General features: G+C 38.3%; 1 protein-coding gene and 2 long non-coding RNA genes across 3 annotated transcripts in view; 1 reads left to right on the top strand and 2 right to left on the bottom strand.

Annotated features, from left to right (window-relative positions):
- LOC135845812 (uncharacterized) overlaps positions 1-2609 on the bottom strand; it is a 10833-nt gene extending 8224 nt beyond the window's left edge. The window contains exons 1-3 of the mRNA XM_065364653.1: positions 2371-2609; positions 2114-2289; positions 1783-1993 (exon numbers count right to left, since the gene is read on the bottom strand). Of these exons, the coding sequence (XP_065220725.1) occupies positions 1783-1993; positions 2114-2289; positions 2371-2419 (436 nt within the window). The 5' untranslated portion in view covers positions 2420-2609. The remainder of the gene's footprint in view (positions 1-1782; positions 1994-2113; positions 2290-2370) is intronic.
- Positions 2610-5802: 3193 nt separating this feature from the next.
- LOC135841921 (uncharacterized) lies at positions 5803-26122 on the bottom strand. Its single transcript, XR_010558024.1, has 3 exons — positions 25364-26122; positions 25062-25223; positions 5803-6340 (listed from the first exon to the last, which is right to left on the bottom strand). It is a non-coding gene; the product is annotated as an uncharacterized LOC135841921 (long non-coding RNA).
- LOC135845822 (uncharacterized) lies at positions 6771-8191 on the top strand. The gene is made up of 2 exons (XR_010558838.1): positions 6771-7830; positions 7995-8191. It is a non-coding gene; the product is annotated as an uncharacterized LOC135845822 (long non-coding RNA).
- Positions 26123-26927: the final 805 nt, after the last annotated feature.

Genomic DNA, 26927 nt, shown 5'->3' on the forward strand with positions numbered 1-26927 from the left:
TACTCAATGACTTCGGGACCAGTTTGATCACTCATGAGAACTTCCAAATGAGCTAGTCAGGAGTTGCATAAATCTCCCCCTTTAGGTGATCTTTATGGGACGAACCATTAAAACAGTAGTTACCCCAATTACCTTCTTCCCCGATCATTCTCTTCCCTGAGATAACAAATTAATGAGTTTTTCCAGCAAAAGAAACATTATAAATAATTAATTTCATTTAAATTTCCCATAAAAAAATAATTTGAGTGGCACGTATTATACCTAGGCAAAATTTAAAATTAAAAATTAGTTGGATGATTAGATATACATTTTATGAAATTCGACAACACGGTAAAAGTCCTAGTTCCATTCTAGTTTCTATTAAAAAATAATCAGAAACTGGTACTTAGGTGAGTGAGCGTTTTCAAAAAAATCTTGAGATGTAAAATGTTTTCTTTGCAAAATGAGCGCTCAAACTTTTTGAATAGTGATCCCGATAATACCTTGGTAATACCTCTACCTCTCCTGTCCTTCCTCCGAAAGTTACTCCAGTCAGTGTTTTTGAGATGAATTTTCAGAATTATTTCTGAAATAATTGCGGGAGTCTTCAAAGAAACAGATCACACCATGTTTACTCTTTCCACCCCTTTTTTTAGACGCCCCTCTGATGGATGGGTATCGAGCGTAGTATCAAATTGTAGAGAATTTGAAGGGGAACATTTTCTGTTATAGTACTTTTTATCGTAAACTTAATATTTGCGGATTAAAACGTAAAAAACATGGATCGCAACCGCTTTTAACCCCCTAAAAAATTTAGCTCCCAGTGTGGGAGGGTCGGTTTTTTTTTTTGGTAGTTCAGGGGGTTCGCATCTGAACACATTCCCGAAGAAAAAATTAATGTGCCAATTTTTTACTTTTTAAAACCGCTATTTGCCTGCCCTATTGTTGGGTACTTTAAAAAAATGTTGGAGCCAAAAAAATTTCTCCCACCCCACGCCCTTGCCAACAACGGCGAAAAAACGCTTTTTTCGAAGAAAAAAATCATAACACGAATTTGGATAAAAAATTTTCAATTCATCCAAAATATATATGAAAAAGATATGAGTCTGGCAACGTGAATTTTTTCAAAATTTTTTGGCCTCCCAGGTGGGGAGATTTTGACAAAAGAAAATTTGAAACCACCGTAAGTATCTTTCGAACCTAATTCCGGTACACGATTTTTTTTTTTCTTTAAAAAAAGCAATAGAAAATAAAACAAAGTCGATTTTAAAAAATTGATCAGTTGAAAAAATTGAAAAAAACCCTTTCACTCGATAAAATGAACCAATAAAAAAAATAAAAATTCAATTTTCAATTCCAAACATCAAAAAAAGTTTCAAATTATTCAGTTGTCTTATTTTGTTATTTTGACCTCTTTCTGACGCATGTATTTCATGAAAAAGTTGATAAAAAATTACACTCATAGCAAAAAAATTAAAATTCGTTTATAGATACTAGCACTAAAAGTGTCTACCTAGGTACTGAATGAATCAAAAAAATGAACGAATTTTAATTTTTTTTTACTACCTATAGTTACTTATGAGTATAATTTTTATTAGCTTGAAATGTAAAATATCATTCTTGAATTTTTTAGTTGGTAATCAACTAATCATGGCCTAAGACCATATGTAAGTATAGGTGCATACAAATCTAAAAAATGCGGTATTGTTCGTAAGGTGTACCTACTGTATAACTCATACTCAAGTGTATCAAAAAGTATTAAGATTATTAGGTACCTATGTAGCTGATGTACTATGTACTAACCAAAATATAAATCCACGTTGCTATTACGAATGCACAATCCATCTCTATATGAGCCATAACATTGCCAAAGCCGGATCGCATCTGGATTCCGAAATGCCTTCACCAAATCATTTTTTATATTTGAAACAATACGTTCAGCTTCTTCTTCCGTTACAGCAATATTTTCAACGATTTCTTTAATTTCATTAGTCAATGACTGGCAATGCCTACTCTTGGTAACCCAAAAAAAAGAAAAGAAACATCATTATAGTTACTTACTATGATCTATAGAAGGTACATCTGTGTAGGCTAGACGAAGCCAACTGGTTTCATTAAGTTATCAAAATCTTACCGATTTATCTAATTTAAGGGAATCGAAACAAAATGTGCTCTTTGGTATTGAGAACCACCAATTCAAGAAACCAAATAAGCTCCTCGGATATACGGATTCATTTTCGCCGATCAGCGTCAAATCAAAACGAGATCGTTGAGCCATTTCAACCGCATCAGAACCGATACGTATTAAAGCTGAAAAGTACGAAATAATGGCGAATGACGATTGTAATTATACACGATTAATAGTTCATGAATAATGAAAATTGCACTTACTGTCTGGTTCTGGTATTCCATTTTGCGAAGTTGAAAACCAATTACCCATTTTTTTTGTTCAGGATTCCACAACTTTCTGATTCCAAATCCAAACAACTATGCAATGCATCAAAATATCGAGCTTCGAAACAAATTCTCAAACATATTAGCAGAAATCCATATGGTGTGCAACAATGTTGCCTTATCTTGAATTTTTTATTCGTCTTCGTCGTTCGCGACTCGCGATTCGCCGGTCGACACATTTACAATTTACATACTCGTATTTATAATTTTATTACATCATAAGACATCTCGAGATAGCAGTTTGCCCTCACTATGCGCATGCGCGCGGATTTGCTTATTTGTACTTTGTAGTACTCCTACTCCATCTTTCTTCAATTTAGCCTACACATAGGTATACAGCAGATCATTTTCGAAACTTCATAAAAATTAGTACCTACGTACTACGTAGATACTTTTTTTGAATTTTGACAAAAAAGTGTTCATTTTTCAACCCAGTTCAAAAAAAGTAGGTACCAATTTCTATAAAAATTTCAACAATAAAATATTATCCTCTCTCTAAATTTGACTGTTTTAAAATTAGAGAGCTGCTTTTTACGTTGAATTTTTAAAAAAAATATTAACTACCTACCGTCTGAAAAAATGTACTCAGAATGATATAATAAAGTTATTAATAGGCAAGGCCCAGGTATACTTTTTTTTTTATTTAATCAGCCCCAACACGGAAAAAATCTCCCCTCCAATACTTGGCTCAAGTACCTACATACGTACTTGTATATTACCTATTGTGTACGATTGTACGAAGATATGTACGTAGTTGATAAACCCTCGACTGCGATTCCCTTCTCTTGATTTGGGGAATTCGCAAAAATCAAGATTTTAGTACACTTCTGCAGAAAAAAATTAACCCCCCCCCCCACTTTTTTTCCAAAGTTGGGCCTACCGCAATAGCCATCATTTTTTACAAAAATTTGGCTAAAAAGGACACGAGAAGTAAGGTACATAATTATAAAAAATTTCTCGAAGTTGAACAAAAATGTAGATTTCGCTAAAAATTTTTTACAATATCTACCCACCCAGTGAGTAAGAAACCCGCAATCAGTTTGGTCCCAGCCCCCTCAGGTGGTGGGTGGGGGGGGGGGCTTCCATTATTTTCACATTGTCTCGAGTTACTCAACTTCAGCAGCGCAATCCTCCAAAACTATGATACTTTGATCAAAACTGATTTCACAGTTCGAAAGGGTATTGAATTTTGAACTTTTTAAGCATTTTGAAATCTTCAAAATTTGAAAGTTGAACTTTAAAATTGAATGTTCAAATTTCAAAATGGCGCTGTAAGTGGGAGCTACCATTTAAAATTCTGAAAAAATTTCCATAGATGTAACTTTTGATGCTTTTTTGAAATATTCAAGTTTCAAGATGGGATCTCTTGATAGAGGGGGAGCACCCCACCACCAATTTTGAGCAAAACTTTCAAAAAAAATCTGGGGCATGTGATATATCGAATTGTATGTTTTCGGTAACGCTGAACACGAATATGACGTCAGATTTTCGATTGGACCCATCCACGCCCCCCCAGCACCTCCTCAAGGGGGGTAACCTGAAATAAAATGGTTTCAATCGTGTGACACATTAAATAGTATGTTTTCGATATCGCTGAACACGAATATAGCCTTAGTTTTTCAAATTGACCTCACCCATTGCTCCCAGAACCTCCTCCAATTGGTAAAAGTCCAAAAACTTTGTTGGAGGCCGTGGATGGGATCCAACCGAAAATCTGACGTCATATTCGTGTTCAGCGTCACCAAAAACATGCTATTTGATGTGTCGCACAAAAAAAAAACATATTTTGAACTTTGTAACTTATTTGTTAAAATCCTAAAAAAATCAAAAATTTTGAAATTTTTCAAACTGGCAACATCGAAACATTTTTGAATTTTTGTAAAAAACCAGAATTTTTTTCAAACTTTGATAAAAATTAGCCTAGATTACCCAGTTTTTTAAACTTCTGGAAAAAAATTAGGACTTTTCTCCACCTCGATATCAACAATTAATTGATCTATCGAACTCTAAAAATCGTTTCATTTGCAATTTTTGATTCCCTATGATCGATCCTGTTCGAACTGAAAAATCAATTTTGGTTCCAAAAAATAAAAATAAACACTCCCCGATCATGAAATAATCATAATCGACAGTGCCCTCCTCCCCCCCCCCCCCCCCAAAAAAAAATATTACTGTAAAAACTAAAAAGAAAGAATTTGGTGAAAAACAATAAAATTTCACAAGAAGAAAGCTATCAACGAATTCTGTAAAAAAGGCTTTTGTTTGGCATTTTTATGTAGGTACATTGAAACAAAAGACATCTTTTTAAGCAGGGAAGTCAAAAATCAATGGTTTTTGGCCGTTTTAGCGAAAAAATGGACAAATTTCGTAGCAATTTTGGCAAAAATAACGAACATTTGACTAAACTTACTTTATCAAAAAACTACTTATTGAGAATTTTAACGATAAAACATTCCAACTTTTCGTTAACTCGCTAAAAATTGACACTCTCTGATACATTTAACATCATAGATTGGAGAAAAATCAGAAAAATTTTGCAATCTTGAAATGAAATTGATAAATATTTTTGAAATACTGAATAATACCAACTTGGTCAAAAATTCAGGAAGTATTGAAAATCATTGAATTGGCCTAAAAATTGTCAAAAATTGCCACGAATTGACGAAGAAATGAGAAAAAACAACGCAATTGAACAAAGTTTTGAGAAACTTGCCTTAAACAATAGGTACGAGTATGTATTTAAAATTGAATAAAAATTACTGAATAATCGCAAAAATTGGGGGGAAAAAACTAGAATATTAAAAAAAGTTGTCGATAATAGCGAAAAAAACTGAAAAAATATCACAAAAATGAAATTAACCCTGAGAAAAAAATTGCGACTCATTTATTAAAATCCACAAAAAAATCAGAGTTTTGAAATTATTTTCCTCAAATTTGGCTAATTTTTGTGTTTTTAAAAGAATTTGAGGGAAAAAGCAACAATAAAACTGTTTAAAACACAAATATGTAATAATTATGTAGAAAATTGATCATTTAAGTATCCCTTAACTTAATTACATTATAAATAGGTATCAATGTTCTCAATTTTTTTTTCATTTTCTCAAAGTTCGATCAGAACCCATTTTCCTGCATTTTTGAGAACTATTTCAGTATTTTTGATCTTTGAAGAGAAAAACATGATGACGAAAAAAAAAACGAGATCCATTTTATTTAATGAAAAAAAAAGTAAGTCTCTTTATTAAGACTAACAATGTTCAAAACTTATCGAGTCTTAGCAAAGTCGGAAATTGCCGACTATCTACAATGACTACTTCGCCCACTTAAGTTTCGTCTCTGCCAATATGATTATTAAAAAACACTAGGTATTCATAAATGTATGGTAAACCGAAAGAAAGAGATCATCGGCTTTATTATTGTTTTATTTTTTACCAGTGAATAGTCAACAAAGTTGTTATAATTTTATTACATAATTTATAGGTAGGTAGTTATTTGTAAAACAAATTACAGTACCTACCTAATTTATACTTATACCTATTGTTAAAAATATTACAAATTGTATCCTTTCCTTATCAATTAATTTTCAATACTACAGTAGGATTAAATGAGATTAGAACTGGATTCGTGTGTGGTAATTGTGGTAATGATGTGTTTGTAGGTGATGAGGTGGTTGTAGGTGATATAGTATAAGTATAGACCCTGTTGCCTTGTGATGAGGCGGTTGGAGACGATGCCGTGTTTAGAGATGAGGGCTCTCCCGAGCCACCTCACATTGAATTACAGAAATCTGTATAACAAACTTCGCATTTTTCTTGTAGTGCTGCAGTTGTTATTCGCAAACTTTCACACACACTGGATCTTGACTCGCGGAAGTCCATTCTTATCGCATTTCGTTGTGCAGTAAGAAAACCTAGTGAAAAAGCAAACATTTACATTAACTTAGAAAATGTTGTTTGTTGTAGATTATTTTAGTACCTCTTTCCTGTTTATTAAAATAATGCTAAAAAGAATGGAATCACAAAAGGCCGATAATGTATCCATTATAGAAGACAATCTAGTGGCACCTGCGCGTTTTTTTTTTTTTGTGAACCCCACATCTCTATAACAGGTCATTCCATGTCAACTCAACCAACGTTTTTGGGTCATGTCCTTCGATTTTGCTCAAATTTTTTTTACAATATGTACCCACCCAGTAAGTAAGAAAGCCGCAATCAGTTTGGTCCCAGCCCCCTCAGGGGGTGGGTGGGGGGGCTTCCATTATTTTCACATTGTCTCGAGGTACTCAACTTCAGCAGCCCATTCCTCCACAACTATGATACTTTGATCAAAACTGATGATAAAATAATATTGTGTCGTAGGTACCTACTAAATATACGTTCGTATATTCGATACCTACTGACTAATTACCTACTCGAATAAGCAGGTAATCGGATACGGAGAATGCACTGGTGTAATCGTAATAAAGCTAATTACTTACCTCGGCTAGGGCTTTTAGTACACTACCGAACACAATACAATATCATACGCAAAGTTCGTGTAAACGAATGTATTATGGTCAAAAATGACACAATATACTTAAACCGACTCGGAGAAATAGGGAAAACAATACAATATTTATCAGAGGGGGAAAATTACGTTAACACTACTGAATTATTACTAAATTATAAAATATACAAGAACACTTTAAACCTAGGGCCGGAGCTCTAAAGAATTAAGGACATATTATCTTGGCAACTCGCTTGCTTCACGAAAACGAACTACAAGTTGGTCCAGTTGCCAAAGAAGCTGGAAGGCTCATTTGACACCTTGACCACTCATTGTTACCAACCACATCACCGAACGGTGCTGGAAGGGTTAAATTACCTGTTTATACACATACGTGTTACCATTAAGGCATATCCGTCTAACATATGCCCTCCGAGGTTTACTCAGCTATGACTCAGCGAGCTAAGTTCCCAGCAGAGGAAATCACGGTGTGAGACATAGACATGACTTAATGATAACACTGTCCGTACGGACCCTGCTGCCCCCCATGAGTTTCTCGGATGAGAAATTGGTGAGCAGAGAAGAAAGAAGAAAATTCTCAAATTTGGAACCACAGCGCACCCTAGGAGTTGAAGCAGGCGCGTACGTGACCCACTGAGCCACCAGAGATCGATCACTCGAAATACAATGTACTCAACAAATACACGTAACTACCTAGCTCTAGCCTAGGATACACGACATCGAAAAAGTTGCCAGTTAGCAATAATAAGATCCTTTTTTGTTTCAGATATCCGTCCAAAAAGGTGAGAATATGGATCGATTGAAGATAAGCCGCCTGAGCTCTGAACGATGAAGCGAATAAGAGCTACGTACGTAGCTGCGAGTTCGATGTCCAAGTCAACATGTCCAAAACAGGTGAGAACCGGTTACCAACTATTGCTATTATTTCGATGTAACTACTGTGAATAATAATCAAAAATAAAATAAAAAGAAAAAAAAATATTAAATTTGGATTTAAACTAGGCTCGTAATTATACACCTTGTATACTAACACAATTGTTTCTATTTTTATGTTTCAGGTTTATGGGTCATTAACGCCTCCGAGCCGGTTTGTATTTACGTTCGTATTCATTCTTACGATTAAGTGCAACGTTTAGGAAGAAAAAATGTGCAAATTATAGAATAAGTTTGTACTTTTATTCGATGTATAGGTTACAACATGCATTGTAAATACTGATTATTGTTTATTGATAAAATAAAGAATAAATACCCAAAATAGTTTTGTAAATTATTACGATACTCAGTCTTACTTCTTCAGACTTATACAGTAAAGTAACGTTCGTTAAATACAAAAAAAGAAAAAATTATTAAGGAAAAAACAATAAAAATTAAAACAACATCCTCGAGATAAACGAATTACAGTTATGTAACGGAAAAACTGCAAAAAAAATTCAACAATTGGTAAGAAAGGATAAAGTAAAATAATACTATTTAGTACAAACTGGTATGAAATAAAATAGAAAAGCACTTCGAGGTTATTGATCATAAAGATCGCAGATGGCACTATTCGTGCAGAAATGTAAAATTTAAATTCCAAAATTTAACCTCGATAATAAAAAAAAAAAAAAAATATATCAAAAATTTGGCTTAAATTTAACTCAAACAACTACATAACATTGTAAAAAACTTAAACAAATACGCTTTTTTAAACTTATGTCACGATTCGGTGGTAAATATTTACAAAAAAGTCATAGTCGGTAATTTTAATGGATACTCCATTATGTCAAAGATTGGGTAGTATTCGAACGAAGGTAACGAAATTTATCACTTTCAAACTACACGAGAAAAATTTTGAGTAATTAAGAAAACATGTTGCATCGATAAAAAATCCTTAGTTGCCAAAGTTCCAACATTTATTACCAAAAGATCGATGCAAAATTACTCGTACGAGTATTGATTTTGAATAGAATGGGAAAATTCCTCTTTTTCAATTTTTTCTGGTCTACATTTTTCCAGCAGGAGCTTCATAGTACCATGCAAAAGTAAGCAATAACACTGACGTACGTCAATATCATGCTGTTAGTTTGAAAGTGATAAATTGTACAAACGAACCTTATTCGAGCATTTCTTCGTCCGTGGTTAGATTTGGAGCGGTTGTCGCATCGCCGTCGGTTTTTCCAGTATTCTCAGCTTGCTGATTTTCATCGTCGCTCAGATCTGAAACCGTGGTGGATAACAATTTCATGTCTTCGTCAATATGGAGTTTGGAATCGACGGAATCGTTATCGGCATCGTCGTTGTTGTCCGGCTGAGGCGTTGGTGGCCGTGCTTCCTGTTCGTTCGCTCGAACGCCTGAAAAACCTTCGCTTTCGTCAATTTTTTCTTCGGCCGTTGAAACGTCGTCGTTGGTACGGTTTTCGGAGTCTTGGCCGGCGGTAAGGTTTACCCAACTCTCGGTGTGCGCGGCTTTCGTCGATGGGCCAGGTTGGGCATCGTCTTCAGTCAAATCGTGGACGGCATGGTGCGGCTGAGCGTCGCGCGACGTCGAAGCTGGGCCATGCGTCAGCTGGCGGTTGTCAGTCGTCGACGAAGATTCATTTTCGGATTGCGATTCTGCCGTCGGGTTGCGGATGAGATTTTCGGGTTCTCGATACCTTTGACGTATTGCCTCGCTGGCATCGTTGGTCGGCGGAATGAACGTGTGCCGTATCCATACCGCGAACTCCTCGTGTTCTTGTATCGTGTACATGGGAGGTCGTTCACCTACTGTCGGGGTGTAGTTCACGAACCACTGATAAGGGTCGATCAATGCGTAGCGTCCGCCGAGCATGGTGCTGTAGTTCACCTCAAATACTGACATGACCGAAGCGTATACAGTTTCATCTTGCTCCGCGTGTTGAATAATTGGCACAGCGTAAATTTCACGCACTCCGCGTTCGCGGCAAATCTTGATTAGTCTGCGAAATAGCTCTTTGAATTCTTCGCTGTCGAAATTATCGAACGCATCAAGATTACCAATGGAGACGATGAGGCGAGGCGGTAACCGTTTGAAACTTGCGAGCGTGCTGATGAATTCTCGAATACGAATCTCGCGTCCATACAGACCGGGATGCATGTATTCGCGTATATCGCGTTGGTACATAATCCATTCAGCTACACCTAGCACAAATCCATCACCAGCCAATAACACATCTTGTGCGGCGACCGCCGATCTCGCGTCATTTTCGCCGACGAATACACCAAGTGTCGTAAACTCGTGAGGTAGAGCGTTGAGCGGATAGAACGGCTTGAGCATTTTGGAGTCGATCTTGAATTTTTTGTAGAAACGATTGTGGCTTTTAGAAAGATTGGCCATGCAGTGCGGTCTTTGTTTCTCGGCAGGTTTCGCAGGTTCGGTGATGAATTTGCTCGTTGGATTGCGTGCGGTTGGTGGAATCGCCTCGTATCTGTCGTTGCTTGGCGCTGGGCCAGATCGGAGGGGTCGAAAACCCATGGTGGCGATTGACCCATCTTCGTTATAATGGGGTAGACCTCGCATCGGCGTATCATATTCGTAGTTGGATAGTGCGGCAGCAGCGTGCGAATTCGTAGGTCGGCGGTGAGACGTAGCATTATCAAAAGGCCGTACGGTCGCTACGTTTCCAGCAGACGTACCAGGTGTCGGCGGTGTCACGTTCGTGGCGTTGGTCGTCGAAGTTGTAGCGTTTGTAGCGGTATTTGCCGGAGTCGTATCGGTATTCGTCGAAGTCGTCGAAGTCGTGGATACACGTCGCTGATCGGTGGTACTAGTGACAGCTGCGTTACGATTAGGCATATTGCGACTGGCTACATTGACTCGCGGCGGCCTGGTAGCTTGGTTACGATTTGTGAGCGTAGCGTTCTCGTTACGTAGTTGGCGATTGACTTCTCGCTGGTGCTGTAATTGATTTTGTAAGCGGCGAATCGTCGCATCTCTATCTTGCACCGATTCGCGATAATTTTCCATGATGTATTCATACCTCGAAATTCGCTGGCGGGCCGCGTCGAGTTCAATTTGTGGGTCCGGACGGGCAATTGGAGCTGCGGCGATTTGATCGGTTGCCGGACTAATGAAATTCGCGTCGAGTGGCCTTATCGCTCGGTTACAATTCAGCTCTGGGCATAATACAAAATTGCCATTTTCGTCGGAAGCCATAGACTCACCTCGCATTTGGCTAAGGCAAAACGGGTGAAAAGCGTGGCAGTGCGTGGTGGCCAGCGTCGGTAAATTATCATGACTTACTCGTTGGTTTGGGTCGAAAATCGGTTTGTGACATTTGGAGCACAAGATTACCGTGATTTGGTCGTCGGCCATGGTGGAATTCACTCGCGATCAGTAAAGTTTTTCCACGAATCGTACACACGTACCCGAGATGTCGAACACTCTGCGTTCGTAGATATATAATTCGCGACACACCGACACTAGATGATTATCGTACTCGCAGTATTTACACATATAACACGTAATGTACGCACAAAAAATTCATATTATTCGCGCAATTTACAAAAATAAAATACTCGATTAATCGAACACTGATACTTCGCAAAACGTTCACACACGATAATAACATACATCAAAAATACAATGATAATTTTAAAAACGTAAAGATCGAACTGTAGCCGGGCGGTAGACAGGAATATAATGGAACCGATTACAATATGTGCAATAGATAGTAATTCGAATCCGTCTGCGCGCGTCGCTCGATGCCTTTTTTGTATAAATATAATTTAGAGGAGGGTGGAAAGCATCTCTCGAACGAGAGCAAGTATTTCTTTGATTATCAGTAAAATGCGCGATAACGTTTCGCATTCTTCCAGCGTAAGCATGATGATAACACGAGCGACTAGAAGAGAATAATCATATCAGTAGACAGAAATGAGCTGCTAACGCAAAAACTGCCCTTCTCCCTCCCTTAGGTGACTGGTTGGTGGCGACCAAGCGGCGTAGTCAAATTTCTACGAAAAGCAGAAGAAGCACGTTCGTGCAATGTGCGTATTGTTTCATTTTATTACGCACTAGAAAGCGGTCTTTTGGACATCTTATTCGGTTTCAAGTCGATTTTTTATAGGTAATAAATCCGTAGTTGTCACGCTAGTGAATATTTGGTCCTTTGAAAGGAATTTGATTGTAATTTTAGCCTTGAAATTCTAGCCCTGAGATGTACTGTATTGTTCGTACGAACCTATTTGCTACTATCACGTGTGTAGAAAAACATGTTTGGTTCAACTCACGTGGTTGTTTTTTACTTAGCAGGGCATCGAACGATGCATTAATTACCATTTTAATGGTCGATGAATTGTTACCGAAAAAGGTTCGGATTCATCGTACGATGATTGTTTGAGTAATTTACAGCAAAAAATGAACCTTTTTATGGTAATTAGTCACTCTGGTGGGCGTGGAGTTAGAAAAAAGAAACGTACATTTCTAACTGGCATTTTTTATGTATTATTTCAAGGCAAGTAGGTACCTACCTATTTCTTCGCCTTCTCTACTCAACTCACCTATTTCTGTCTCAAATATACGATGTTTTATGTGTTTTCAGGAGTGAAACTGTATGAGTAATTTGAGTGAGGTGTGAGTAGGTTAGTGTGAGGCGGAACGAGCGTTTCAGGTTTTTAAAATAGTAAATCAAAAAATGTGTACGTTTTCGTACATGTATAGATTTTTCAATCATTCGTTTCTACGTATTTTCCCGAGCTAGGTATAATTGTAAAGTACTTACCTTTCGGTTATTTGCACGTAGGTGCATCTTGCGTTCGTATCACAACTTGTGATACCACCTGTGGAAAATAATGATTTCAATTCAATTGAAACTTACCCATATCTATTCAGATAATAGTTACCAAGTTTATTTTTAAACTTTTATCACGTTGGTGATATTCTATTCGAAGCATTTCGTTAAATTTTTACTCATTTTTGAGTCTGTTAATTTTATCCCCTGTTGCCATGTTTGCCCTTCCTATAATTTTGTTGATTCTTATGTAAGCTTTTACCTATTTGTTCGAACATAGTTCCTATTTATTTTGCCCTGGTAGGCATGGACAAGTAATACGTATACGTATATCGCTGGACTATCCGTACAGTTTTATTCGTTGAGAAATTTTACATCTTAAAATTAAATACCGAGGTACAAGTTACCTATATAACATTTACCGGACGAGTTCTTACTTTTTTGAGTCTATAAAACTTCAAATTTTACGCAAAATCCGCGTAATTTAATCTTAATAGCTGCAGGAACTCGTCTATGATCGCCATTGGTCGATAGACCCTTGTCGTACGATCTCTTCGCCTCGCAATGATCAGCTGCGCACCTTCTTCATTAAAATGTTGGTGAAATTCGATAACGATTGCTGAGTTTCCATGCGCGAAATCTGTAAGATTTTGAAAAATTAGCTCATTTAGCCGTTGGTCGAAGTCGTTGATATGGAGGAATCGTATTATATTCCGCTCATTGGCAGCCACTGTGACTACGATACGCGGGCGTCGTCGTAGTGCGTGTCGAGGTCGCTGGAATTGTAAGAAGATCGATCGGAATGGTGGTCGCGGCGGTCGAATGGCCGCAAGCGCCGGGTCTAATCCGGGGAAAATCGGTTCCTGAGCCATCATACGAACGTAGAAAGATTGCGTAGCAAAACACTCGTAAATTAACCGCACGGTAATATTATGAACGCGATCACTTTACATCAATTTACAGTACTCGATATACGCACGCTGCCTCCCTTATACGCTCGAAATATTATACTTTGCGAGAACGCACTTAATCGAGCTACTGGAACATTGGTTGATTTATCAAAAATTTTAGTTTGATAATCGTACGAACGCACATTCGAATTTTGCTTAGCAAAATATTCTCCGGTCTAGAGTGATGTGATATTTCACGATTGCGATATTCAAGAGAATCAATTTCGCTTACCTCTTACTGTAGTTATTCTCTGGTTTTGTACGTGTGTCAATTTGTTCATTTATTGTACTTTAAGTAAAATAAAGAAATCTATACGTGTGTACATTAATTATTTTATTCAAAACGAAAAATCGAAAAAAATAAGAAATCAGGTACATCTTGACTTAATACTAAGTGGTACGTACGTATCCTAATTAATCTAAACATCTTATAACTTACATAAATTCCGCCGGGATAAAGCCGAAAGTATCGAGGAAGTCATCGACGACTGCTATGGGTATGCGTACCCGTGCCGTACGGCTTTCTCTGCGAATTAACAATAATCGATCACCATTCGCGAAGTAGAAATTGTGAATCTCCATGATGATTAATTCTATTGGATTATAGTCAAAGTCGAACAATAGATCTTGATGGAACAGCTCGCGGATCATGTTTCGTAGATCAACTCGGGAAAATCTTCTTGTGCAAGCTCGTCCTCTAGCTCGTACGTTAACGCTAATCGCATCCGGTATAATATGATCATGGACCATTCCGTTTAGTCGTATCCGAACGGTAACATATCCAAATCGTAGGTTCCATGGTCGACGTCTGCGTAATGCGGGAGCCAGGTATGGGAATGGTCGATTGTTATTCATTGCGATCGTTGAATTTGCCAATAGCACTGTTTTTTTATCACCGTAAGGTACTTGTAGAATTATACGTACGCACTTATCTTACATTAAACTGTATTACCGCACATGTACTGGTTTTTCGCGAACTTATACTTCACCGCATCAGGCGCTAAATAATAAAAATAGCCACGTTAGCTCTGGTTACGCACAATTACGCCCGTTCGATACTGATCTACACAACATAATAGCCTTTCAATCGATAGATGACGCGTGATGTTTCCAAAACTGAACGGCTGATTCTCGCAAAATTTCCTGGAATTTTACGAGATCGGTACGAAGAAAGTAGCGAGAGGGTGCGGGTGAATACGAATGATAGAACGACGAGCGTCGCTGAATTGGCTAATTCTAATCTTTTTTGTTCGAACCCATCAACCAAAGCGCCAATTTTTTAATCTTCGATTTTGCTTTTTTACCTTTCTTATCATTTTTCTCCGTATCAGAGTTGTTTGGCGAATTATTTAATATGAATTCCAGTGAGTTTTCTTCGTCCGAAGACAATTCAGACGAGTCACTTTCGCTTTCGCTAACTGATACCGAACGGTCATCTTCGTATTCAGTTTTTGGATCTGGATCAGTACCGTAATACTTGCCGTAGAATTTTTGTTCATTATCAAGCATTTTAATTTGGTTTACCGTTTTGGCATTCTTTTTCAAAATTAACCGTTGTCCCATTCGAAGGGCGGTAGCTGCGAGACGTTCAGATCTTCGAGTTTTCTTTTCCTTTGGTTCTTCATTCGCAGCATCTTTCTCCTTGTCATCCGTGGTTAGATCTATGACAGGTACTTCGTTCGAAGTATTTTCCTTTTTCTTTTTCTTCTTTTTCTTCTTCTTCTTCACAGGTGTGTCCAATTCTTCGTATATTGGCTCTTCACTACTAGTGCCAGCTTTACTAGCTAGGTACTCCGAACGTTTCTTAGCTCGAGCGGCTTGTCTTTGATCTCGCGCGATTTTTTCTAATTTTGACAAAATTACCTTCGTGGCGTTTTTGGTATTTTCATCATTTTTGTCCGATCTTGGAACCTTGATTTTTTGAATTTTTTCGACCATTTCTAATTCATCCTCCTCCGATGATTCGTCGTTGTTGGTTTCAATTTTATGGTCATTCAAAAAATCAGAAATTTTCTTCTCTAACGTACGTTTATCAAGCCACGAACGTAGGCAGGGATCTTTTTCCATTTCTGAAATTTCAGCCTTTTTTAAAAACAACGTAAGTTGTCTAACGTTCGCAATGCGATTCACGTTTGAACCGTCGGTTGGTTCAAGTAGGTACGAGTTGGTACCTGCTCGTTTGAGAATCTTAAATGGACCAATACGCTTTTGGTACAATTTTTTCGCGGTTTGCTTGTCCGAACTAGACAATTTATGGTTTTTGAGCAAAACCATATCTCCTTCCTTAAGTGTGTCTGGATCCTTGTGCTCCTTGTTGAACTTGTACTCCTCTTCGATCTTTTTTAATCGTCTTCTTTCCCGAATATAAGTTTCAATTATTTGACGGTCAGTCATTTTATCGATTTGGAATTTCGCCAGTTCAATCGTGTAGACAGCTTTTTTGGCCAAGTGATCCGCTATCACGTTCGTGTATTCGTATTTACGTGCGTAGACGTGGTGAAATTCAATGAAATCGAACGATTTTTTCAATTCCAAAATTTGCTCAAAAAGCTTCTTGTGGTGGACAGGTTTTTTCCTGGCGTTAAGCCACTTGTTTTTCAACCACACGTTAACCGTATGGTTCAGAGCCTTAATGACGTAATTCGAATCTGAAAAAAGCTTAACTTTTTTCACGTCATTAAATTTTAAAATTTCCAATGCTTGAATAATGGCTGACAATTCAGCAAAATTATTTGACAGTTGGAAATCTTCAGTAGGTGATATCCGATCGGATACATTTCTCAATGAATCTGGTGCAAAGCAGATTCCAATCCCCGCTACCGCGTCCGCGTCTCCATTCTTCGAACACGCGCCGTCGGCGGTTACGCGGGCGTATCCGTCTGGATCTAAAATTAAGTCGACCGTAGGGTCTAATTTCTTCGTAAAGCATTCCGATAAAGGGATTGAAGGAGCTTTAATTTTGCTCAAATTCTCTTTCAATTCGATTAATTTATGGGTAAAATCAAATTTCTTTCGTTTATGAGGCATTTTCGCATTTATAGCATCTACCATGCCCCATGCCTCGTTCGGGGTGAATCCGAATGACGTAGGTGTATTATTTATTTCAATTTGGATTTCTCCAATAAAGCCTTGCCATCCCGTATGGGGTTTATGAGGGTTATGAATTTTATTCAATTTCACCCTCAGCTTATCACCGATTACTCGCATCGTACGTTCGACCGAAGACGATTGCGGGTTGTAGGCATTGGTATGGGCTACCTTGATATCATTATGTTCAAGTAGCTTATACCACGATTCACTAATAAATTGAGTACCGTTGTCGGTAATTACTTTTTTGACGGTTACGTCACGACGTTCGATGTCCGCAAGGACGGTTTGCATTGCGTTGCAGACATCCTTTTGTCGCGTATGACACATTGTTTGGATCCAAGTTTTACCGGTAAAAATGTCTTTTACCACCAGTAAAAATTTAGGGTATCCTTCGATTGCAGGAATTGGTCCAAAAATGTCAACTGACACAACATCGCCTATGGCGTACGCCTCTATTTGTCCGTATTCTAAGACCTTGTGGTTGGTGTAATTTTTATTTACTTTGCACACAATGCACGTATTACATATTTCGCGTATGTAGTGCATAGAGTTGGGATGATAATACATACGACGAAATATCATTTCCAACTTAGCTGGGCCCAAATGGCCATATGCATAATGCAGGTAGTCTACCGTATCGTAGAATAGGGTGTCTGGTAGGTAGGGTACCAGCGAGCCGTTATCTAGCCTTTTCATTAGCATAGGTTTCTTGATAGGTGTGAGGTCGTTGACCTCCTCATCATCCAAGTCCATTTCTTCCCCTGAATTTTCATATACGAGCGTATCTTTAATCGCGAATTTCTTAGCTTTACGCTTTTTTATTTCAATTTCTTTTTTGTCCGTTTCCGGATAATGCGTAGTTAAAATCTTCATGATCGCTTCACATTTTTCATCTCCGTTTTGGAACTTAGGAATATCGTTCAGACGATTATGAAGTATCGTGATATTTTCTTCAACAAATAACACTTCCAAAGGTGGTATTTCGGTCAAAAAATTCTTTAATTCCAATTCTGGCGCTTTTACACTGTACAAGTGCTTATTGGATTTATCCATAGTCCATTGTAGATCGAAACAATTGAACCAAGTAATCCAATGAGCAGCTTTACGATGTGTTTGCGCCATCTCTCTATACCTATTAGCGATCGCCAATAAATTTTTCCGAACGTGAATTTTTCGTCCAATGACCCACATTTGAACTTTCTTCAAAACTTGCACCAGTGTCATCATTTCACGATCGAAAAGCGTGAAATTCTTCTGATGTGTTTCGAAAAGTTTCGATACAAATAAGCAGATATGCTTCTCTTTCGATACCTTATCTATGTAGAATAACACAGCGTTCATTGCATCTTCGGATACGTACGTATCAAGATACAAATCACCATCTTGAGGCGGTGGTTTCAGTTTGAAATCTTTGCAATACTCAGCTTTCAATTGCTCAAAAGCTTTTTCTTGCTCCTTGCCCCATACGACCTTGTCTTCATTACCCTTGGTAAGGTCATAGATAGGTCGCAAAATTTGCATATAATTAGGAATAAAATTCCTATAAAGACCGGTTAGTCCTACCAGAGTGAGAATTTCTTTCACCGTTTTTAGTGCAAATTTCCCTTTCTTCGTGTGTTTTTCGACAAATTCCATAAATTTCTTTATTTTCTCACTCTGTTTGGCAACTTCATCTTTTGAAATAATGAAGCCCAAATGTTCCGCGTATTCGCGGAAAAACTGCGTCTTATTAGGGTTTAATTTTAAACCATTCTTTCGAATTGCTTCGAATACTTCTTTTAGACGATCTAAAGTCTCTCTAAACGTAGCGCCAGACACTTTGACGTCGTCAACAAACTTAGTCACTCCTTTCATGTCAGGAATCACCTGATTTATCATGTGAACGAACTCGCCACTTGATATTTTCAAACCGTACGGTAATCGACAAAACTCATAAACTTGTCCGCATACTTGGAATGCGGTGTATTGACGCGATGCCTCGTCGAGAACCAGCTGCCAAAAACCGGCAGTAAAATCGAGAGTGCAAAATAATTCATCACCTTTGTTTTCAAAGATGATCCATTCAACCGGGTTCGGTTCTGTAAGCACTTGTTGTAGTTTTTTATTGAGTTCGTCGGCATCTAAACATAATCTAATGTCACCGTTCTTTTTTATTACCGGCGCCATCGTATTAATGTATTTTGACCGTGAGGGCCTTATTATACCTTCTCGCAACATTTTTGCGATCGTCTTTCTCAAGGCTTCCATGATCTTCTGCGAAGGACGGAATTTTTCACCTCTCCAAGGACCCAGTTTTGGGTCAATGTCAAACTTGAAGTTGACTCTTTCGCCAACATAGCGACCTGGCGAGTTGCTGAAAATGTCACAGTAGCCTTCAACTTCTTTATAGGCATCGTCTGCCTCTTTCGCGGTAATTTTACCCTTGAGAACGAGGTTGTTTAAGTCATTCTTCATATTCTTTTTATAGAGCTGTTGAGCCTTGAATTGCTCATCGAATAGCTCTTGGTCGAGGTATCCCGATTTTCTGTGTAAGTTGTGCACCATTTCGTGCATGTATTGTGGTTCAACTTCACAATGGTAGACGGACAAGGCGTCCCTATATTCGTCCTCACGTAGGTAAGGTATTTTGAACGGTTGTCCATTTCGTGGTTTACATAAAGCATAATCGTGCCCCTCTTCTAGCTGAGGTAAAATACCTAAGTATCTCATGGCCACACGGCCCATTATGCACGATTTGGCGGGAGTATCCAAGATGTAAAATGGTGAGTAAATCATCTGAGTACCTACTCTCATACAAATTTCCACGATATGAGTCATTGTTTTGACTAATTTATCATCAGCCATTCTTAATAGTACTGGACGGCGTAATTGGATATACTTAATCCATTGAGGGTGTTGTCGAGTAATATACTCGACGACAGGCTTCGAAATTACATTGGGCAGAGCCCCTGAGTCCAATTGCAACGCCATCGGTTTTAATCCAATCATAACCGGGATTACACACGCTGGATCGACCGTTTGGTGATCAATAAATTGATCACGAGTCATAGATTGTATCTCATCTTCGTTCGAAGCAGGGTGTGCATACTCGATTGCATCAATCGCATTGACTTTCAATTTAGGTGTTTTATCCACTTCCGGGTTCTCGTCATCAGAATTAGCATCTTCCATAATCACCTGGTTATCACCTTTGCCAAAAATCTGTTTTGGCGGTTTTGGTGAAAGAATGGTCAATTCTTCAAAGTTCACCGGTTTGGATAAGTGGCCAGCCTTAGCTGGCGGATCATATACAATTTTTGCAAAAATTGCATCGCCGTTTGGCGTTATTTTTCGACGTAAATAAACACCCGTATTTGGACAGCAGTCAATTTTCATAGACAACGCTTGGATTAATTTCTTCATCATCGAGTTGTTTATGTAAATTTTCTCGTCCATAGGGTTTTTATTTCGGTCGATATTCGATTCGAATAATGTTTTCAGACGTCCTAATGCAGCTTCCCGCGGCGGGGCCTCTCTATCACGTTTGTAATCCAGTACAGATGTTTCCCATTTATCGAGAGCGTGCACAACCATCTGAAACACGTGCGTGTACATCGACATGTCTGGGTAATATCGATTGTACGCTTTCGAATAAAAGAATTTATTCTGTAATGGTATTACATTATTTCTTTGATCGATCGCAGGTCGATCAAATTCATCGCCATTTTCCGTATGGATCTTTTCTAATTTTAGATATGCGTACGCCATCTGGCGCCAAAATGTGATACGTTTGTCGTCTGTTAGTTTTACTAAAATATTTCTATACGCAATGTACCTACTTAAGCTTACTGGTTTGTCACCTTTTTTACGAGGTTTAACCAGCGGCATCATTAAAAATATATGCTGGACTTTTTTAACGTCCAATAGCAAATTAATAATACTGTTAATTTGCTTTTCTACGACCTCGTAGGGTTTTCTTGAGAAATTCAATTCTCGTTGCCCTAACGATAATACCACCTTGGCAGTAGGTGTGAAAGTCACCTTTTGCAGGCTCGCATAGAGCTCTTCTAAACCTATTTGGTCACGTACGTAATCTGGTAATTTTTCAATTTGGTCAACATCACCTCGTTTGAGATGATGGACCAAACCATCTCCGATCCACACATACTCGTAAAACATATCGTTAGGGATCTCTATGTGGCTAGGTTTATCCCTCTCTTCCCCTAGCTCTGTCGGTTTCCCGAAGTCGCCGTGGTGGCTGCTGGTTGAGTCGTCGTAGACGCTGTATTCGTGGTGCTCGTTAGAATACTCGTAGCTGTAGGAGTAGGCGGGATGTGCGGGTTGTTTACGTTCGTGGCCACGTGCGTGGCGGTAGGTGCTGGATGCATAAGCGTGGCGTATTGAACTTGCATCGAATTGTCAACGGTTTGTTGCTGTTGCGGTAATTCGGTAATTGTCGCTTGGTGCATCTGTTGATTTAAACATGCATCATACCAATCATTGTATTGTTTTTGTATTTCATCATACAATGGTTGGTGTTCATCGCTATAGTAAAAATCATCGTCGTCATTATATTGGGGTTGAAGGGGTACTTGTGTACCAGTTACCATTCTTGGTATTCCGTTCGGGTCTATCATCATAAACTTAGCTGGCATTATTGGCAATGGAGCATTCTGTGCTGTGGGTGGGGGCATTGGAATTGCTGCATTGGCGTTCGCATTATTATTTTGCGCGGGTGGTGTGTAATACACATTTTGGTTGTGATTTGCATTCCGATTGTTTCCTCGATTAAATATGTGCCTGGGTATCCACCCCTGTGGATTAGCTTGGCCTCTAATTAATGGGGGATACCGGAATGCATTCGGGCGTACCGGCGGTACTGTTGGAGCTGAAAATAGTGGATGTTGCATTAATGGGGGTGGATTGGGTGGGAGCGGTCCCATCGGTCCCATTTGGATCGTTGGGGGTGCGTGGGGGGGCCATACACCACTCATAATCATTTGTTGTTGCAACGTCCATTGGGGGGTTGGTTTGGATTGCACGTTCGGCATAATCCTCACCTTCTTATGTTTCGCAAAATCGATATTTATTTCACTCAACGCACGTAGCTTTTTGATAAATTGCTCTATCGTTTGGCCTTTCTTTTCAACTCGCATCTGGTACGCACCAGGAAGTTTATGCGCGATTGTATCAATTATATACGATGTGCTACGATGATCGGAATGGCTTAGCGCGATTGTAAATCGAATTAATTGTCCAATTACGTCTTGTACTGTTAGCACAATCAAAATTATCGCAAGCTCGTTCGAGCATATCTTGGGCTCGTTCATTCCAGTAGAATCTCAAGAAACTTTCCTTTGTACGATCGTACGTATCATCTGGCGATAACGTCGTCATCCAGGTCTCGCGATCATTCGTAGCTACTACTGTAGTAAACACGTGCGCTTTATGCGCATCAGGAGCATTCGTAGCGTTTGTAAAATGCTCAAACTTTTGAATAAAATCGTGTGGAAATAAACGATTTTGTTCCGTGAAAACTATATTAGATGCTTTTAATAACATCACGTCGATCTTATTAGGTTGGCGGTTCCCGCCACCTCCTCCTCCGCTCGGAGCGTTATTAACACGTTGTTCGAGGGTATTGACCTTTTTGGCAAGGTGTTCGGTAGTAGCATTTGCATCCTGCAATACCTCTGCATGTTCCTCAAGCTTGTGATCCAGTTCTTGTATGTCATCAAATAATTGATGCATCTCATCATTTGTATCACTTATAAGTTTATTGGTGGTTTCCTGGAACCTGTCATTTTTCTTGACGTATGCCGCAGATGCTTTGTTGATTTTATCAACCTCTTTCTGGTTCGCTTTGGCTATATCATTGGCCTTTCCAGCCATTGACAATGCACGATTCGCCGCATTGCTCGCCTGTTGTGACGAAACGTCAATTTCATTGATCCTATTTTGCATCTCTTTTTGCTTTTTAAATACCTTTTTAAAACGACCATCGACATAGTTCCAGGTATACGTAAGTCTTTCAGCAACCACATCGAACGATAAATCGCCGGGCGGCATTGTGGGAGGGTTAATTACCTCACCGTCACTCGCGGTAAGGTCATGACTTTCGTCGCCAAAATCGTTCATCTCGTGTAGTGGACCTAAGTTGTTTAATGATGGATTTCGCGACGATTTTTTACTACCTACGTTGCTTGGTTTGCGACCTTGCAAATCTCTCTCGTTTAGGCTTCGTCTGTTAGGCCTATTTCTTAGTCTGTCTTTAAGTTCCGACATACGAGCGATATATTGGGACGGGTATTAAAACAAATAAAATTACTAGCTCGTAAAACAGTAGGCGTTGACAGACAGCAGAAATGCGTGAATGAGTCACACACGCACCGCAGATATAGTTGTTCTGTCTGGGACAAGTTTCGCGCCTCGGACGTTGTACAGAGGTTCCCCTCTGAGATCAAGCGTGACGAGGTCAACTAAGTATGTAGACGCGTTCGCGCCTTTTTCACACCTAATTGCACACGTTTATAAATATACAAATACCTACACAGGTATTTGCTATCGGAAAGCGGAAGCGAAGCACAAATTAATTAACTTTAAACACAGATTACAGTAGCTAACTGTATTTTAGGCGCGTTTTTCCGTAAGGAAAATCAAGCTCACTTTGCATGCAATAAAGATTTGCGTTGAGGCGCCAATGATAAAATAATATTGTGTCGTAGGTACCTACTAAATATACGTTCGTATATTCGATACCTACTGACTAATTACCTACTCGAATAAGCAGGTAATCGGATACGGAGAATGCACTGGTGTAATCGTAATAAAGCTAATTACTTACCTCGGCTAGGGCTTTTAGTACACTACCGAACACAATACAATATCATACGCAAAGTTCGTGTAAACGAATGTATTATGGTCAAAAATGACACAATATACTTAAACCGACTCGGAGAAATAGGGAAAACAATACAATATTTATCAGAGGGGGAAAATTACGTTAACACTACTGAATTATTACTAAATTATAAAATATACAAGAACACTTTAAACCTAGGGCCGGAGCTCTAAAGAATTAAGGACATATTATCTTGGCAACTCGCTTGCTTCACGAAAACGAACTACAAGTTGGTCCAGTTGCCAAAGAAGCTGGAAGGCTCATTTGACACCTTGACCACTCATTGTTACCAACCACATCACCGAACGGTGCTGGAAGGGTTAAATTACCTGTTTATACACATACGTGTTACCATTAAGGCATATCCGTCTAACACTGATTTCATAGTTCGAAAGGGCATTGAATTTTAAACTTCTTAAGTATTTTGAAATTTTCAAAAATTGAAAGTTGAACTTTCAATTTGCAAGTTCAAATTTCAAAATGGCGCTGTGAGTGGGAGCTACCATTTAAAATTTTACAATCACAAATCTGACGTCATATTCGTGTTCAGCGTCACCAAAAACATACTATTCCATGTGTCACACGAACAAAACGCTTTTTTGAACTTTTACCCACTTTGAGGAGGTGCTGGGGGCCGTGTATGGGGTCCTATCAAGAATCTGACTTCATATTCGTGTTCAGCGTCGCCGAAAACATACAATTCGATATATCACATGCCCCAGATTTTCTTTTGAAAGTTTCACCCAAAATTGGTGGTGGGGGTGCTCCCCCTCCGTCAAGAGTTCCATCTCGAAACCTAAATATTTCAAAAAAGTGTCAAAATGTACATCCATGGAAATTTTTTCAAAATTTTAAATGGTAGCTCCCACTCACAGCGCCATTTTGGTACTTTCAAATTGAAAGTTCAACTTTCAACTTTTGTAAATTTAAAAATACTTAAAAAGTTCAAAATTCAATGCCCTTTCGAACTGTGAAATCAGTTTTGATCAAAGTATCATAGTTGTGGAGGAATGGGCTGCTGAAGTTGAGTACCTCGAGACAATGTGAAAATAACAGAAGCCCCTCACCCCCCTGAGGTTACTGGGACCAAACTAATTGCGGTGTTCTTACTTACTGGGTGGGTAGATATTGTAAAAAAAAATTTGAGCGAAATCGAAAGACATGACTTTCAAAATCGCCTTTTTTTGGTTGAGTTGACATGGAATGACCCAACATCAGCAGTGGCGTTGTAACGGGTTTGCTATGTAAGAAGTTTCAATTCACTGCTTGAAAAATATTAAGTAAGGTAATTTTTTGTAAATACCTACATAATATGTTCAAAAGTACCTAACATAAAGTGATCAAAACTGTTTTAATTTAAAACACTTCGTGGAGTATGGAACACCACTCATTTTTTAAGTTCCGTAAATGTGTAGTTGTGGGTGTTGTCATTAAAGCAAAGCAAAAGAGAAATCAACGTTTCATTTCAGTACCTACCGCTGCTCTTGAACTTATTCTTAACGACTAGGCATCCGTCCCAGGTCAACCAACCCCTCCCGGAAGGTGACTGTGTCTTGGTTTTCTCATTCACATTTACACAGTTTGGATCTGGATCGCCAGGAGCATGGAGACAATGGTAACATTTTATAGCAGCGTTTCCTACATTAAACAATTGTTGATTAGAACATGATTTCTACGCGAATAACCTAATTCAATACATTTAGGCGTAGCTATACCTATAGGTATTTGTTCACTCGCAATATGTTGCATTTCATTAAATACATAAGAAAAATTCTTACCTGTTGAAACATAAAACGCCAATACGAACGCAAAAATTGAAATAAAACTGTAATTACTCATCCTTAGGCTATCACTGTTTGTCGGGAAATCTGAATCTAGTTATATGATTTTTGCTATCAAGGGCTGTTGAGTTCTCAATTTCACTAATACATAGAATGAAGCACCTATAGCCTATCTACTCAACTTTTTCTGTAGTTCAATATTTTTTAATAAATTCCATAAATTACACCAGAGCAAAAAAAAACCTTACATGTTTAACAAAGAGAAACATTATAACATACTGAGCATGAACACACAATCCATAGAAAAACAATACGGGGACCAAAAAATTGCACGTATGAAATTCTGTAAACCGGTAAACGTTCTGATATTCACAAGCGTGAAATTATCATGCACGTTCAATTGTGTACGTGCAATTTCGCACGTTCGATTTCGCATGTGCAATTTCAAGATTTCAATTTTCACCAAATTAAAACATATGTGACGTGCTCTACGAGAATCGAGCTTAGTGCAAAACAAGGGGTTTCAAGTTAATGAGTGATCTGTATAAGGGAACAAGAGACCAGCGTATAGTTTTTGCAATTTCATTTTTGGCTGTTTGAATTGGTTGACATGGATTAGTGATAGCTACTGTAAAAAACCATAACAATAATAATGAAGCAGAGTGAGTGAAACCAAAACCTAAACCGATATAATTTATTTGGGTTTTTTTCGGTTTTCAGTTTGGGTTTTTTCAGTTTTTTCAATTTTTTGGGGGGGATTTTTTCACATTTTTGACTTTTGAGACTTGAAATCCAAGGAAATTGATGAATTTACTAATAAGTATTCTTGAAAAATATATAGATATACTTTTTTAGAATTATTATGACATACATGACTACAGTTTGTTTTCTAAGATTGAGAAATTTTGAAGAAATTTTAAAAAAAATATGTAAAACGTAAAACCGAAAAAAACCGAAAACCGAAACTGAAACTGAAATTCTTGTATATAAGATCAAAACCGAAACTGAAAAGTGAAAACCGAAATTTTGAATTTCAAAACCAAAACCGAACCGAAAACTGAAAAATTTCAAGGAAAAATTGGAGTGAAACCGTAATCGTAATTAAAATAATTAAGGTTAGCACCCCTGGTGTAACGTCGCCACTGTGTATGCGTTCAGCATACATGAATGAATTCCTTACTTGGAAACTGGTCATGCTGAAAAATACGCCTTTCTGATTGGCTGTAGCAAACTGCTGCGCTGTTATCAGTCACATTATCAACAATTCCAAGGGCATATTCAGGGGGGGGGTGATTTGGGGTACAATCACCCCCCAGGACCAAAAATCCTTAGGTTAATATAATTACCTACGATTTCTTGCATTGAATCACAGGAAAGAAATCATGTTGTTTTACGTTTCTAGGGAGATAATTTGCCACAAACTTCAAAATTCATTGAAAATCACATTATCTCCCTAGGTAGTTGCATAATCTACAAATAAGGTGCACTGGGGGAAGTTGGAATTCGGGGTAAGTTAGAAAACTTGCTCTAGCGCCTAGAGGTTTATATCTGATGAAGTGCC

This window comes from Planococcus citri, chromosome 1 (assembly GCF_950023065.1).
Source record: "Planococcus citri chromosome 1, ihPlaCitr1.1, whole genome shotgun sequence".
In the NCBI taxonomy this organism is placed as follows: Eukaryota; Metazoa; Arthropoda; class Insecta; order Hemiptera; family Pseudococcidae; genus Planococcus; species Planococcus citri.